The sequence below is a fragment of the Trachymyrmex septentrionalis genome, unplaced genomic scaffold (genome assembly GCF_001594115.1).
Source record: "Trachymyrmex septentrionalis isolate Tsep2-gDNA-1 unplaced genomic scaffold, Tsep1.0 scaffold107, whole genome shotgun sequence".
In the NCBI taxonomy this organism is placed as follows: Eukaryota; Metazoa; Arthropoda; class Insecta; order Hymenoptera; family Formicidae; genus Trachymyrmex; species Trachymyrmex septentrionalis.
In genome coordinates, this window is record NW_017304196.1 from 1834678 (window position 1) to 1847718 (window position 13041).

The following is a 13041-nucleotide window of genomic DNA, read 5'->3' on the forward strand; positions in this document are numbered from 1 at the left end:
GTTGCGACAATTATATAATATTTCGTTGCTTCGAAGCTATTTACTTAAACGTGGTTTCATTATACACAACATTTCCCTCAAGGAATCTTCCGCGTGTTACATTATGTATAACACCGCGCACGAATAATTATATCAAAGACAGGAGGCGGGTAGTGACGTTGAGCACAATTGGTGATTAATATTATCAACAATAATTGATTTCATAGCAGCTCGATATTTCCATTTTGTGCATGTCATTATGTAGATAGGATAGAAGCGTCCCGCGCGTAATTAGCCGGGGAATATATCCGCAACGAAATTATTTTAATATCATTTTCTCTCTCTCCGGGGGCAGAATATGCCGGTCGTGTTTAATACGCGCGTATATTTAATACGGCCGAGCATACCGGTAATACATGATATAAATTACAACATACGAATAAAAAGCCACGCTGGGCTTTTCCTACTTTTCAGCAAAACATGGAAATACGGAATACGATTTCCTCCGATTTTAAATATATACACATCCGAATACATCACGCGCGTATACGTGCGTATCGCGATGTATCCGCGATCATAGGATTTTATCATCGCGTATTTCGCCTTCGATCTTCATTACGAATACAGTAAGAGCTGTACATTCAGGTCGCCGCGTTTAGCGTTAAATTTGTCGAACATTTCGACCGGCGTGTACTCGGAGTTTTGGACTCGCATTTAGCGCTGAATTCCAGGTTTGCAGTCACCGAAGTTCGCGCATTTTCGCCGCGGGAGGGAGTGGATGTACTGGAGGTACGTACATTTCAGCGAACTAAATTACTCGGTTCTTGCGCGGCAATCGATATCGATCCGTGTGTTTTTCCAGCAACTCGTTAACGCGAGTCGTTCTCTCGAAACTTTCTTCCACCGTCTTATCTAGGATACGCGTGTGTGCGCATCCGCGTGTATACGTGTGCGCATATACATGTGCTTCCCAGATAAGTTTTAATATCCGAAAGCAAACAGGAAGAAATAGAGAACCGGACGGGGACGAGAACTCACGACGAGACCATCCTGGGGTACAACTTTAAATCGGTCCTATCAGAATTTCCTACACGGCCGTAGTGATGACCGAAATGAACGTTACAGCCGGAGACAGCGAAGTTCTCAGGAACTCATCTTCTCCGTGCATGCACATCCCATTTTACTCTACCGCGGTCTTCTCGCGATCGGATTTTCTCAGCGTCAGCGGCTGAATCGGTAAATTTGCCTTTTCTATTAGCGGCTTTACAATACAAGCAAAAGAGAAAGAAAAAGGAAGAGGTAGATAAATAGCTTTATTTATCACGCTCTGAAGATAGCATATCCTCTCAAGCGCTGAAATGTTAATATAAGAGAAAAGATCCAAAAGAATAGATCCAACAGTGCAAGAATAATTGTGAAATATTAAACAAGAGAAAAAAAAAGTGCAACTGCATATTCTATGAATGTTATGTAAAAGTGTCACGTGCACATATAAGATGTGATAACGTGCAGGTGAAAGAAAGGAAAAGAGAATAAGAGAGAGAGAGAGAGAGAGAGAGAGAGAGAGAGAGAGAGAGAGATGAATTCTTCATTGCTCAATCTGGATTCCATCGTACACTTCGTGGGAGCTGTACTCGAGTCGGGGGTGATTCTTCTTTTTCCGAGCTTCTTCCTCTTCCCTTTCTTCCGCAGGAACCTCCGTTACAAGAGCGATGGGGCGCGGCACTAAAAACCCTCTCGTTTCACCCTCGTATTTAATTGAACGGATCGGACGAGTTAATTACGATACCGGCAATCCCAACTGCTAATATTTACGCCGAGACCGAGACCGAAGCTATCCAGGTGGCCGTTATCGTTGGTCGCCTCGCTTAGAAATAGAGCGTATCATCCGTGACGCCGCGTTCCATCGATTTTTCTCTTCGCGACAAGATACTTATCCCAAGGGAAATGTAACGCGGTAGTAAACGTAATAGAAATATCAGAAAATTGTGTAGTCAAATGGAAAAATAACAGAGGTATAACCGATCGACGTGGAAAACGATATCGTTACATATTTAGGTCATAGCCAAAAAAAAAAAAAAGAAAAAAGAAAAATTTCTTAGAAGAAATTACTTGACGTCAGTGTTGGGCAGAATCGATTAATTTATTAGTTAACTAAAATGATCGACTGTAAATGATCGATGTAAATAAATTTTGTCAAACAATCTTATATGACTAATCGATTAAGTTTCGGCTTAACTAAAATAACTGATTAAAAATAATACGTAGTATGATCACGACTAACTTAGTCAATTATTGAAGCAAATAAAAAACAGTTGATTGAAAAAAATAATAATGAATCGTCAATCATTAATTTTCAGTCATGTATAAAAAATGATATTCATAATTTTTACGATCCGTTATTAATATGTCAAGATAACATTCCGCGTATTCTTCCCGTTATTCTTCTTCGTTACAATAATACTCTCTAAAAATCTGTCGTATCGAACATATTCAACCCCGCGTCGAACCATATTTCGAACACGTTGCACGCGTTCGCGAACCCGCTAATTCACTCGTAACAACCCCTTTTACCCATTTCCAGGCTGATTGCCATCTATACAGCGACCGAACATTACCCGTCGCTATCTGCGACCGTTGCATTCCGGCGCGCCGTTTATGCAGATAGCCGTATAACGACGAGATCGGGAAAGAAAGAAGGAGAGAGGAAACAGAAAAAAATTCGTCCTCGCGAACCGCTGATGAATACGGGATAAGCACACGAACATCGTTCCTTTCTCGATACCGACGTACCTGGACAGGTGTCACCTACCGGGAGAGTTAGAGTGAGAGACAGGGCGAGCTTTTTTTTTTCCTCTCCCTTGCCACGTTTTTCGATTCGTGTCGCGTTGCTCGCGCGCGAAACTCTGTGCGAATGCTTGGCGGGACTACTGATTTCCATAAAATTATTACACGCTCGTGCGCTCATGCCAAAAAATTTGCATACCACGAGCCTGCATTCCGGGCGGCGCCGCGCGCGACAGAAAAGGGGGAGTGGAAGGGGGGGGGGGATCGAAATAAAAAGATTTCGGGCTTCCGTCGTTTCCATTCCGTTCTAATCGCGTTTTCGTGTCCTCCTCTGCGCGAACGGCGATACGAGTTCTTTTACGAGAGATATTTGTCGTTTTTTTTTCCTCTCTTGCTTCGCATCGACACGAGCATTTATGGCCGTCCCGGATACGGTTCGATTTTCCATCGGCTGGGAAAATTCTTAAGGGAACAGAAGAGCGGAAAGAGATGGAAATGATAGGGACGTTTGTCGAGCAACTTTTCTCTTTCTCTGTGTTATTCTTTTAAAAATTTAATATATCTCTATCTTACATTAATATCATAACCATATACAGCAGTAATATTGCATTTATTATTAAACATGATGTTGAGATATATATATAGTAAATAGTTAATCTTTATTCATTATAATACTATTTCATTCAAATTATATATAATATCGAGCTTCTGCTCGTTCGTAAGTTGCGCCTTGTCGCAGAAGAATATAAAATAAATTGCCGATATATTTACAAGTTCCTATTACAAAATTATATTTTATTAGACTCTGTCACTATCGTCATTGTGTTTAAAAAATAAATCGAAACACACGAAGATCGCGACTCTGTGAATGAAATCTCCTTTGAATTAAGTACTCTTTAAATACAAGTGAATCTTAAATATAAAATGTTCTCTAATTACGTTAGCCCGTTTTAGAAGAATATTATTGAAACATCATGGATCGTGTGGAATGTGAATTTTTTTCCAAAAAAGCGAAATTAGTGTTCGAAAATCCGATTTATTTTTACAACGCGTATTTTTTCACTGGCCATCATTTCGTATTCAAAAGGGGTAGACGATTGCTGATTTCAATCCCGAAAGCCTGTTACGCAGTTCTAGTCGTCGTAATCGGGCATGACGTAGGTGCCCGAGATCCTGAGATATTCATCGGCCCCGTTGTCAAGTAGCTAATTCGTTCGCAGCTGGTAGTCTCCGTTCTGCGTGATGTAACGCACCCATGGCAAAGCCTGGTAGCCACTCTTCTCGATGATCTTCAAGTACCGCACTTGAATACCGGATGTAGTGAAGTACGGTATCTCGAATTTTACTTGTATGGGCGGTCTGCCCTCGACATCCTCGCCGACTACCGACGGTAGTCCGAAATGCGCCCTCATCAGATACTCTTTGCCACCGGGGAATGACTTGATGATCCAAGTAATGGCGCTCTGCTCCGGCGAGTATTTGACACTGCCGATCGTGGTTTTGAATTTGGGCGAGTCGGCGTCGTTCGGCACCGGGATCACGATCTCTACATTGTTCGCCGTGGATCGGCGCTTGAACTGCGATCTCGCTTTTATCATATATTCCACTCGACTGTGAGCGTGCCGCTCGATCACGGACTCGATCCATATTAGCGGTTTTACATGCGTATTTAATCTGTATGACATAAGTTCGAACTCGCCGTCCGGCGGGATAAATGAGATCGTCCGATCGTTCTCAAACCGGGAAAGTCTAACACACTGATGGAACTTGACGTCCTCCAATTCCACAGATTTAGATTTACCACGTCCCGTCGACTCAAACAGAACCTTGTCGTTCAAACCCAATCTCAATTCCGGCATTCCTGACAAGTAAACTCTCATCTTTATGGCACCAACAATCTCTGAGCTCAAGACATTTCCATTGGCGTTCGCCAGAAGATTTACCGATTCTATTACATCCAGAAACACCTCGTTCTTGCGATACTTGATGCCCTCTGACCGCCACGAGACAGCATTGGTCACAGCCATAGGAATCCTGGGTTGAATCTCTAGTTTGTGACCCTCTTGAGTTATATACTCCTGTAGAATCTTACTATCGGTAGTTTGAGGATAGCCAAAATCTAGTAGCTCATCTAGAAGCTCATAAATGACAACAAAATTGTCCCTTATACTCTCCTCTTCCAATTCTTTAAAATACTCCTGCATAACATGCACCACTTTGTGCAGGAATACAAATATTAGGGATATGTTTGCATTTTTCTTGGTAGTAGACACGATATATAGATTGTTATATTTTATATAAGCGTATGTACATTCCGGGGTCTGAATGATAGGCGTAAGATTGCCTTCCTCTTCACGTTCCATCACCAGCGGCATAAATTTTTCTATGACACCAGTCTCGATGTCGCCGCGGTAGTTTCGTGAAATCAACACCTTGCCCTTCACGTCCAAAATGTATATTGCTGACGTCGACATCTTGTCTGAGCTGCAAGTAAAGAAAAGAAAGGTTAACTTTATTATCCATATTTGAAATCTTCTTAAAAAGTATAAACGATTACAAATGACGTTTAACATATCTATGTAGAATTATTAAAAATACACTCGTAAGACTGATGGCAAAGAAAATCAGCTTAAATCCTAATCATCGATACTATCAAATGTAGCTCTCGAGCGTAGAGGTTATGATTCGTCAAGGCGAGTGTTTCGAGACGAGATTTGCGATATCGTTTGCGGAAAATAATGGTTTGCATTTTGTCGAGAAAAACATTGTGGAAAACGAAGCGATAATAAATAATATAAGTGAATTTCACGTCCGGCTGTGCATCGGTTTTCCGATATATATACGAGCTAATTTTTTTAAGTTCTAGAGTATATCGATATATACCTTGATGTACGACGCTGCGAATAAATTCCTTAAGTACTCCTTGCGTATTGTTTACATTTAGGTATATGACTTTCCACAAAATTGACACGAGAAAATTGCGACAAAAAAGACGTATCCAACACCTTACGCTTCCGGGCTGCCACTGTGGACCGTCGCGAAGTTGCTCGAGGTCCGAGGCGCACGTCGCGCGCATGCGTCGGCAGCTAACTTCACGCAGCATATCGACCGCGACGCTACGTGCCGTTCGAACGTCGTAAAATAGAGATGCTCATGTCGATACTTCGTTATTAAGATATGATAATCCATTTAAGACCGTCAAGACTTTTACAGTAGCATGTTGTGATTAAGTATTAATTTATAATGAGTATATGAAATAATAATGAAAGTTTCGAGTCTCTGAGCGAAAAGAGCGAGTAGAATAATAATGGAAAGTTAAATGAAAACGTTACATGCGATGAGATTATAAACATAATATAGATATCATTTATGAGTCGGATTTATCTTGTAGCAAACATGAAAGATGACTTTAATGTTTATGTATATAATATATTTATACGTATTTACATTATAGATGTATAATTATATAATAAATTATGCACAACACAATTCAGAAAACAAAGTTTTACAGAAAATGAGTTTGAATATTTTAAATCTCATTAAAATTTTGGAATATTAATCTTAAAATGCAATTTTTGGTGTAGTATAATTAATTATAGAGGAATAAATAAACATTATTTTCAAGTAAAACATGAAAATTTCTTAGTTATGTCATTGTTGTAGCAAATGAGCAATATATAATCATGTAAGTGCAAATACACATACATATATTTTATCTATGTACATATATTTATATACCAAGTATCCCACTGTCTTTAGAATATTTTACGTTGTTGATATACTCGTACTTCTATCTCTCACCTCTTTTTAATTCGCCTGTATGTAATTCTTGGAAAGAAAAAGGATTTAAGGAAATCTGAGAAAGGAGAGAATACCGATAAAACTACACTACGTTCTTTGTCCGTTAATCCGAACTCATTCGGGCGGATACAAATATTTCTAAAATCGCGCTTAATACAGCAACGAAGATAAATCCGGTCTAAGGCATTTTAATCTGTACTCCGTGTTTCACGAAACATTAAATCCTGCTTGAAGCCGTTCCACAGAAAGCGCGCAGTATCTTCAGCAAAGTAGCGCCTTCCGACATTAAGATTCTATACAACTGAAAGTCATTTAATCTCGGCGGAAGATTTCAGCGTTGGCTACTCCGCGAGGAAAGGAGCGATAGCACACTATTATAGCATATCCCGTTCAGAGTTTGAAAACAGAAAATAAAGGCGAGACTATGTTGCAAGGCAAATTCGACAAACAAGAATCGCGCATCCTTCTGCTCGGGATGAGCTTTTCATCGATCACGTTTATTATATAAATCATTTATAGAATGTAAGTCGTAATAATAACGTATATATAAAAATAAACGGATTTATCGAACAGCTTCCGACATCAAATATAAATTACAATCAAATAAAAAAATCTCTCTTTTGGTTTTCGGTTTTTTTTTTCTTTTTATTACATCTCTTTTTCTTTCTTATTTTGTTATGTTTGTAATAAGATGCTTTGCGCTTGAGGAGACTTGTCTCAAAGCGCATAATAAATGATATTCTCTCTCTCTCTCTCTCTCTCTCTCTCTCTCTCTCTCTCTCTCGAATTAGATAAGATGAACTCTCGCGAGTCGGAGTGAATTAAATATCCGAACGTAATAACTCGAAATCAGTCGCGTTTCGCGGATTAAAATTTTCACGATGCACAAAGTCTTGAGTTACTAATGCAGCACCATCGATTTTGTAGCGTTGTTACATATGCCGATAGACGGGATGGAATATCGGCTGCATTAAACTGACTGTAAATACACGTCGATAGTGATTGTCGGCTTGCAGATTCTGCCGAAATAAAATGCCCTTGTGCGCGCTTTACCGAAAAGCTTCGACACGTGTGACACGTAGCATCGCGTTGCGCGACATAAAAGCTCATCGACTAGAATGTAAGTACTGCAATTTCACGAAATATTTGGTGCTCTCCGCTATCTCGCATTTTCCCTCTATTATTTATGGTGCAACGTAGCGCGGCATTACAATATCCTGCGAAGGTGAATCACGTGGAAGAAATGAACGAGATGCGTTATCCTCGCGCGACCGATTAGATTAAATGGAATTTCTGATCGGCGATTCGTGATTCGCGGCACTGTTCCGCGTGCCGCGTGCTCGAAACGCGATTTGCGCCCGGCGCGTAAAAGCTTGCCCTCGTCTAATCGATTTAACGTTTATAACGGGCATCAAAAGGCGCACTTCCGGCCGTCCGAAAATCACCGCTATTCGGCGATATTCGTTCAACTATTCACGGGCGGTCAGTCCAACCATGTTATCTGCGGTCAGCATGACGTACCCCCATTACGTGTTTCGATCGCGCTTATTTTCCCTCGCAGAGGCGCGATATCAGCGAGAAGCCCCCTCCGCGGCTTTGTTGCCCGATTCTAGAATAACCGAAAGGGCCGTTGCGCCCACCGAGTGGCTTTTTAACGCTTTAGCCGCCACATCAATCGTACGCAAATTACGTCCGCATTTTTTCGAGGTCGGAACTTTCGGTTAAAGCTCTTTAATCATTCATGTCGTGTCGTGGACAATGAACGCGAATTGAACACGTAACGAAGAGGAAAAACGAAACTGCTAACGATACATTTCTCAACAAGATACAGACATTATCTATTGAATCGGGGAAAAAGTTTCTTCGTTAAAAAATTTTTTTGCAAAAGTTTTTCATTTGTTGCGAAATTTTCATTACAATTGTATCATTTGCTAGAGCAAAGGTTCAGCTTTAAGCATCTGTTTTTTTAAATTGCGATATGATGATTTTTATCGGAGTTATGAGCAATCACACAAAGTCAGAATACTCTTTTACTTATCTCGCGAATAACTCGGGAAGAAAAAATCATAGGAATATTTAAAGAAAATGATTTTGTAGAGAAAGCTTCAAGCTTTCACGATAGGTAGTCGAAAATTTTCGTAAATTTTTTTTTTTTTACACATGAGAGACAAAGTGGAAAGAAAATTTTTCATCTTTTTCAGCTCGTAGTTTTTTTAAATGTAAAAAAATTACCAAACTCACAAAAACTCAAAAAATATAGTATCCTTTCGAAAGTAGATTTCAAGCTTTAAAATCCTTTTTTTAAATTTAAATTTCGTTCATTTTTGACAAAAATATCGTATATACAATTTTGAGTTAAAAAAATACAAAGAAACTCTTTCCCCGATCCAATGTTGCGTCACAATTTTGTTAGTAATAACATCACTTTTATATTCTATTCAAATATGTATAACACATTAGAAACACACGCCGTATCGTAGCAAATCTAAGAACAGATGATTATTTTTTCGTTAAATTCAAATTTCTTCTGTAGACGATAAAATTATCCCTAGGCAATAGGTTTATCACCAATAATGTATTTTAATTGCGGTGATTGAGATGCGCGTCATAATTTACGTCGTAATAAATAAAAAAACACGGCAATATTTCTGGATTAAACGATCGTGAACGACGAGATACAGGACATCCCCTCTAATGAATACACAACGAGTAGATGAGCGGTGATGGCCTACGCGTCCGTGCGTGTGATCAAGTTCCCCGGTTGTTTTAGCATAAAATATTGAACAGATACGGCTGCACCGATCGTATGCATCCAGATGTGTTTACTCGATAAACATTCCCTAGTATTTAGGAAAACAGGCTTGGCCCGGGACGAGTGTCCTCTCGTCGAATCCCGATTTCCTATTTTCCATTGAATTTCACCTCGCCTCGAAGCTCTGTACCCTGATAAATGTTTCATACGATTTCTCTCTCTCCCTCTCTCTCTCTCTCTCTCTCTCTCTCTCTCTCTCTCTCTCTTTCTCTCTCTCTCTCTTTGACCGCGCACAACAACATTATGAATATTATTACATAGGAAATTCGCGTGATTTCTATGCGTGTTTGTTTGGTAATAATGGAATGCGTCAACAACGACGAGTGATCTCGAATAAGCGCGCATCGTAATATTACATCAAATTCTAGCGTTAATGCGATATCGATGTTACTTACACAACGTAATAATAATATTGCGGGGGGGGATGTTACTCGAGCTATATATACGGCGAACGTATTTTTCGTTTGCGATACCGAGCGGTTAAGCAACATTTCCGCCTTTTGCGGAACTAACAGCGCTTGCCATCCGTGAATTAATCATGAGCTTGAAAATCATTCGTCGCGCACCGGCTTATGCATCCGGCGCAGAGTGCCGACCGGGCGAATATTTACCGGGGTGCACGATCGGGCCGCACTGAATCGCGTACTGTTTGCGGCAAATTCCACGAGAAATTCCATTGTAATTGAACGAGGCTGACTCGATTATAAAGTCAAATCATCGGCAGGTGGAGAGACGGCAGGAAACTCTCTTTCTTCCACGAGCGAATGCGTTTTCCTTTCCTCCGCCGCGTCGCGCCGTCGACTTTTGTACTTCACCCTCTTCTTCTCTCTTTTTCGCCCGTCGCTCTCAAACGCGCTGTGCCAAGTCGAGGTACAGACAATGACGGCGTCTTAGGGATCTCCTCCTAGCTGCACCTTCCCGCGGAACGTTTCCAAAGAGACTACTTTGACAAAATTTAGGAAGTCCCCGAGCTCGTGCAAATTACCGGTGCTGTTAAAGAATGGGAAACTTGACAGGAATCTCGAAAAATGGAATTGCCTTTAAGGTCCTTGGAATAGTAAACGTTGTCGGCTTTAATTTAACGCCAGATCCGTAATAATACATCGAGAGTTGACGCAATAACGGAGTACTTTATAATAGAACTCGATTTACTTCGATAATGAAAAAATGACAACTTAAAACTTTTGTTGTCCACGCTCACATTCTGAAATCAATCTGTTTCGCGAATGTTTCGTAATATTTCGTAACACGTAGGATATTACGTGATAATTTCGAAGATAATACCATATTTAAGCAATTTAATCGATTAATTAATATATATATTTATATTTGCTATTAAACGAACACATACAGTAAAAAAATATACAAAATGTTGATGAATATTTGTTTAAATGGTACTAACTAAATATATTTATCAAAGCATATATGTGTAAGCATATATTTATTTTTTCGGTGCAAGAATCATTAATTTTTTTTATTCAATTATAATTTTTCTATTAAGTTAATATTTATTTACCGTAATTAAATGTGTTTGGTTAAAGCTGTTGGAAAAATATTATTACGATTTAGTAAATTTTTTTTTCTCAGTGCAACAAATGATTAATAATATTCGATATGAAATAACTAAAATCGGCTGATTTGTAAAATAAAACGAAAATTGGTTAGACGCGAAAACTGCAGTTTCGTCGCGAAATCGATTTCTTTTCTCGTTCGATTCTCCCGATGAAATGTCATACACGAAGATAAAGCGATATACTAGTACAAGGTTGAGGGGAGACTCGCGCAGTTATATTACACGCCTATTCCTAGGGCGTCTCCTCTGGGAACGGCGCCACATCGAGGGGCGAAAGTTAGTGCCGCCTGGGGGATCGGTACGACCGATAATTGAGGCTTGAATTAAATTAGCCTTCGGTGTTCCATTCCAGAACGACTGAAAGTCTCGCGCGTTGCTCGCGCGATAACCGAATTGACCCACGTTCGGCCGATCTAATCGCGATTATCGATCACCGCTCTTATACTGAGGTTTCATTAGGATCGATATCGCTCCGCAGTTAAATCGGTTAGGCAAGATGCATAATGGATTAAGCAAACGCACGTGAGTTTGATGGCGATCGAGCTCTCTTCCCTTTGACTCGCGTCGCTCCTCGCAAACGCCATCGCTCTTACGGTTTCGCGATGATAATTCTTACGAAAGAATAACATGGATGTTCGTCCGCGAGCGCGATAGTTGGAATATGAGAGAAAGAGAGAGAGAGAGAAAAGCGACGTAAATTGCGGTATCATAATGAAGCGGAGACCCGCGCGCGACGCATCGATTTGCGAAAAATAAACCGGAACAAGGAACTTTATCTCGTATTTCTCCGCGAAACTTGGAAAGTTCTGAATATCAAAGTTGTAATTTATCGTAAGTACTTAGATTCCCCGGCGGGGCCACCGTATCTATTATCGTCGCCAATTTTTCGTCCCGGGAAAACGCGTTATCAATATACACCATCGCAGAATGCGATATGACGCAACTGCCAAAAGACACCTAGCCCGTATATTTCTCGTTTGAATTGTTGCCATCCATTTACGTTAAATAAATCATATTACGTAATAACGTACGGAGTTGTAATGTACGGCGACACGGAAATGCATTCGCGTCGAGTAAATGGATTTACTTAAAAGTTTAATAATACAAGCAATAATTTACGTGCCCTTTAGGAGAAGTTAAAACGGAAATTCATTAAAACATTATGATGAAATCCTATGAGATGAATAAAACACTATGATTTCTCGTAAGACTATATTTTAACTGGATATATTAATGAAATTACGATAAAGGAGCACAGCCAATCTTGGAATAAGATCCGTATTGTATCTTCGTATTTGCAGTCTAGTTGAAGAAGGAAAAGCTAAAGAAATTGGTTTGGCGAATTCAACCATATTCGTTTTCTAATTAATTTGTTTCCTGTCAGCTCTGACTCCATAACGAATTCCACGAACGGAGAAAGAAAATTCCCGTTCGGGAGGGAAAGATTCGAACGGACGGACGCGGTGCCAATCACCGCGCCATCGGGAACGATGTGGTCGCGATTAAAAATGTAAATCAGCCATTGGCGCTGATATTGTTAGCGAGCGAGAAAGTTTGCGATCCAGCGGCGCCGCCGTTAACCCTAAGTGGAAACATGGAGCCGGGAAAAGTGGCGGAAGAGTTGGGAGAGAGCTCGGAAATGCGAGGGATTGTAACCAGAATGAGGAGGGTTGATCAGTCAGAGATGTCCTGCGGGGAGATAAGTTTCTTGGTGCAATCAGTGCCTTCGCTGTCTCCTTCACCCTTTTGCAGCCCTTCCTCTCAGTCGTTCTCTTATATCGGCCATCTCGTCGGTGTACCATTGTTGTGGCATTCACTTATTTTCACATTTTCGAGACTTGAGATAATGTGGCTGCTCGCGACATTCGGCTTATGATGTTTTTGAAGGAGTTCTTATGCATTCGTGGACAAAGGCTTGGCGAGATTTAGGGAAAGGCCACTTGTGAAATCGACATGATTGTAACAAATTACTTTTTTTTATTGCAGAAAAATTGTCTCACATGAATTACTTAATAATTACTTAATAATTATTGGCTTTACTGTTATTACTGTTGAAAGATCACGAAGATTTCTTTCATGTCTTTATCCA

The 13041-nt window shown here is 40.2% G+C and overlaps 1 protein-coding gene and 1 long non-coding RNA gene across 2 annotated transcripts in view; one reads left to right on the top strand and one right to left on the bottom strand.

Annotated features, from left to right (window-relative positions):
• The window catches only part of LOC108746135, a 152167-nt gene that overhangs the window by 137158 nt on the left and 1968 nt on the right, over positions 1-13041 (top strand). The gene's annotated exons all lie outside the window — the stretch shown is intronic.
• Positions 3411-5780, bottom strand: LOC108746127 (AP-1 complex subunit mu-1). Its single transcript, XM_018482692.1, has 2 exons — positions 5650-5780; positions 3411-5250 (listed from the first exon to the last, which is right to left on the bottom strand). Exon 2 carries the CDS (start codon positions 5238-5240, stop codon positions 3972-3974), a length of 1269 nt encoding a protein of 422 aa, XP_018338194.1. The 5' UTR covers positions 5241-5250; positions 5650-5780; the 3' UTR covers positions 3411-3971.

What these genes read in the sequence shown, in the direction of transcription:
- LOC108746127 (XM_018482692.1), bottom strand. Translation starts at nt 5,240, where the DNA reads ATGTCGACGTCAGCAATATACATTTTGGACGTGAAGGGCAAGGTGTTG.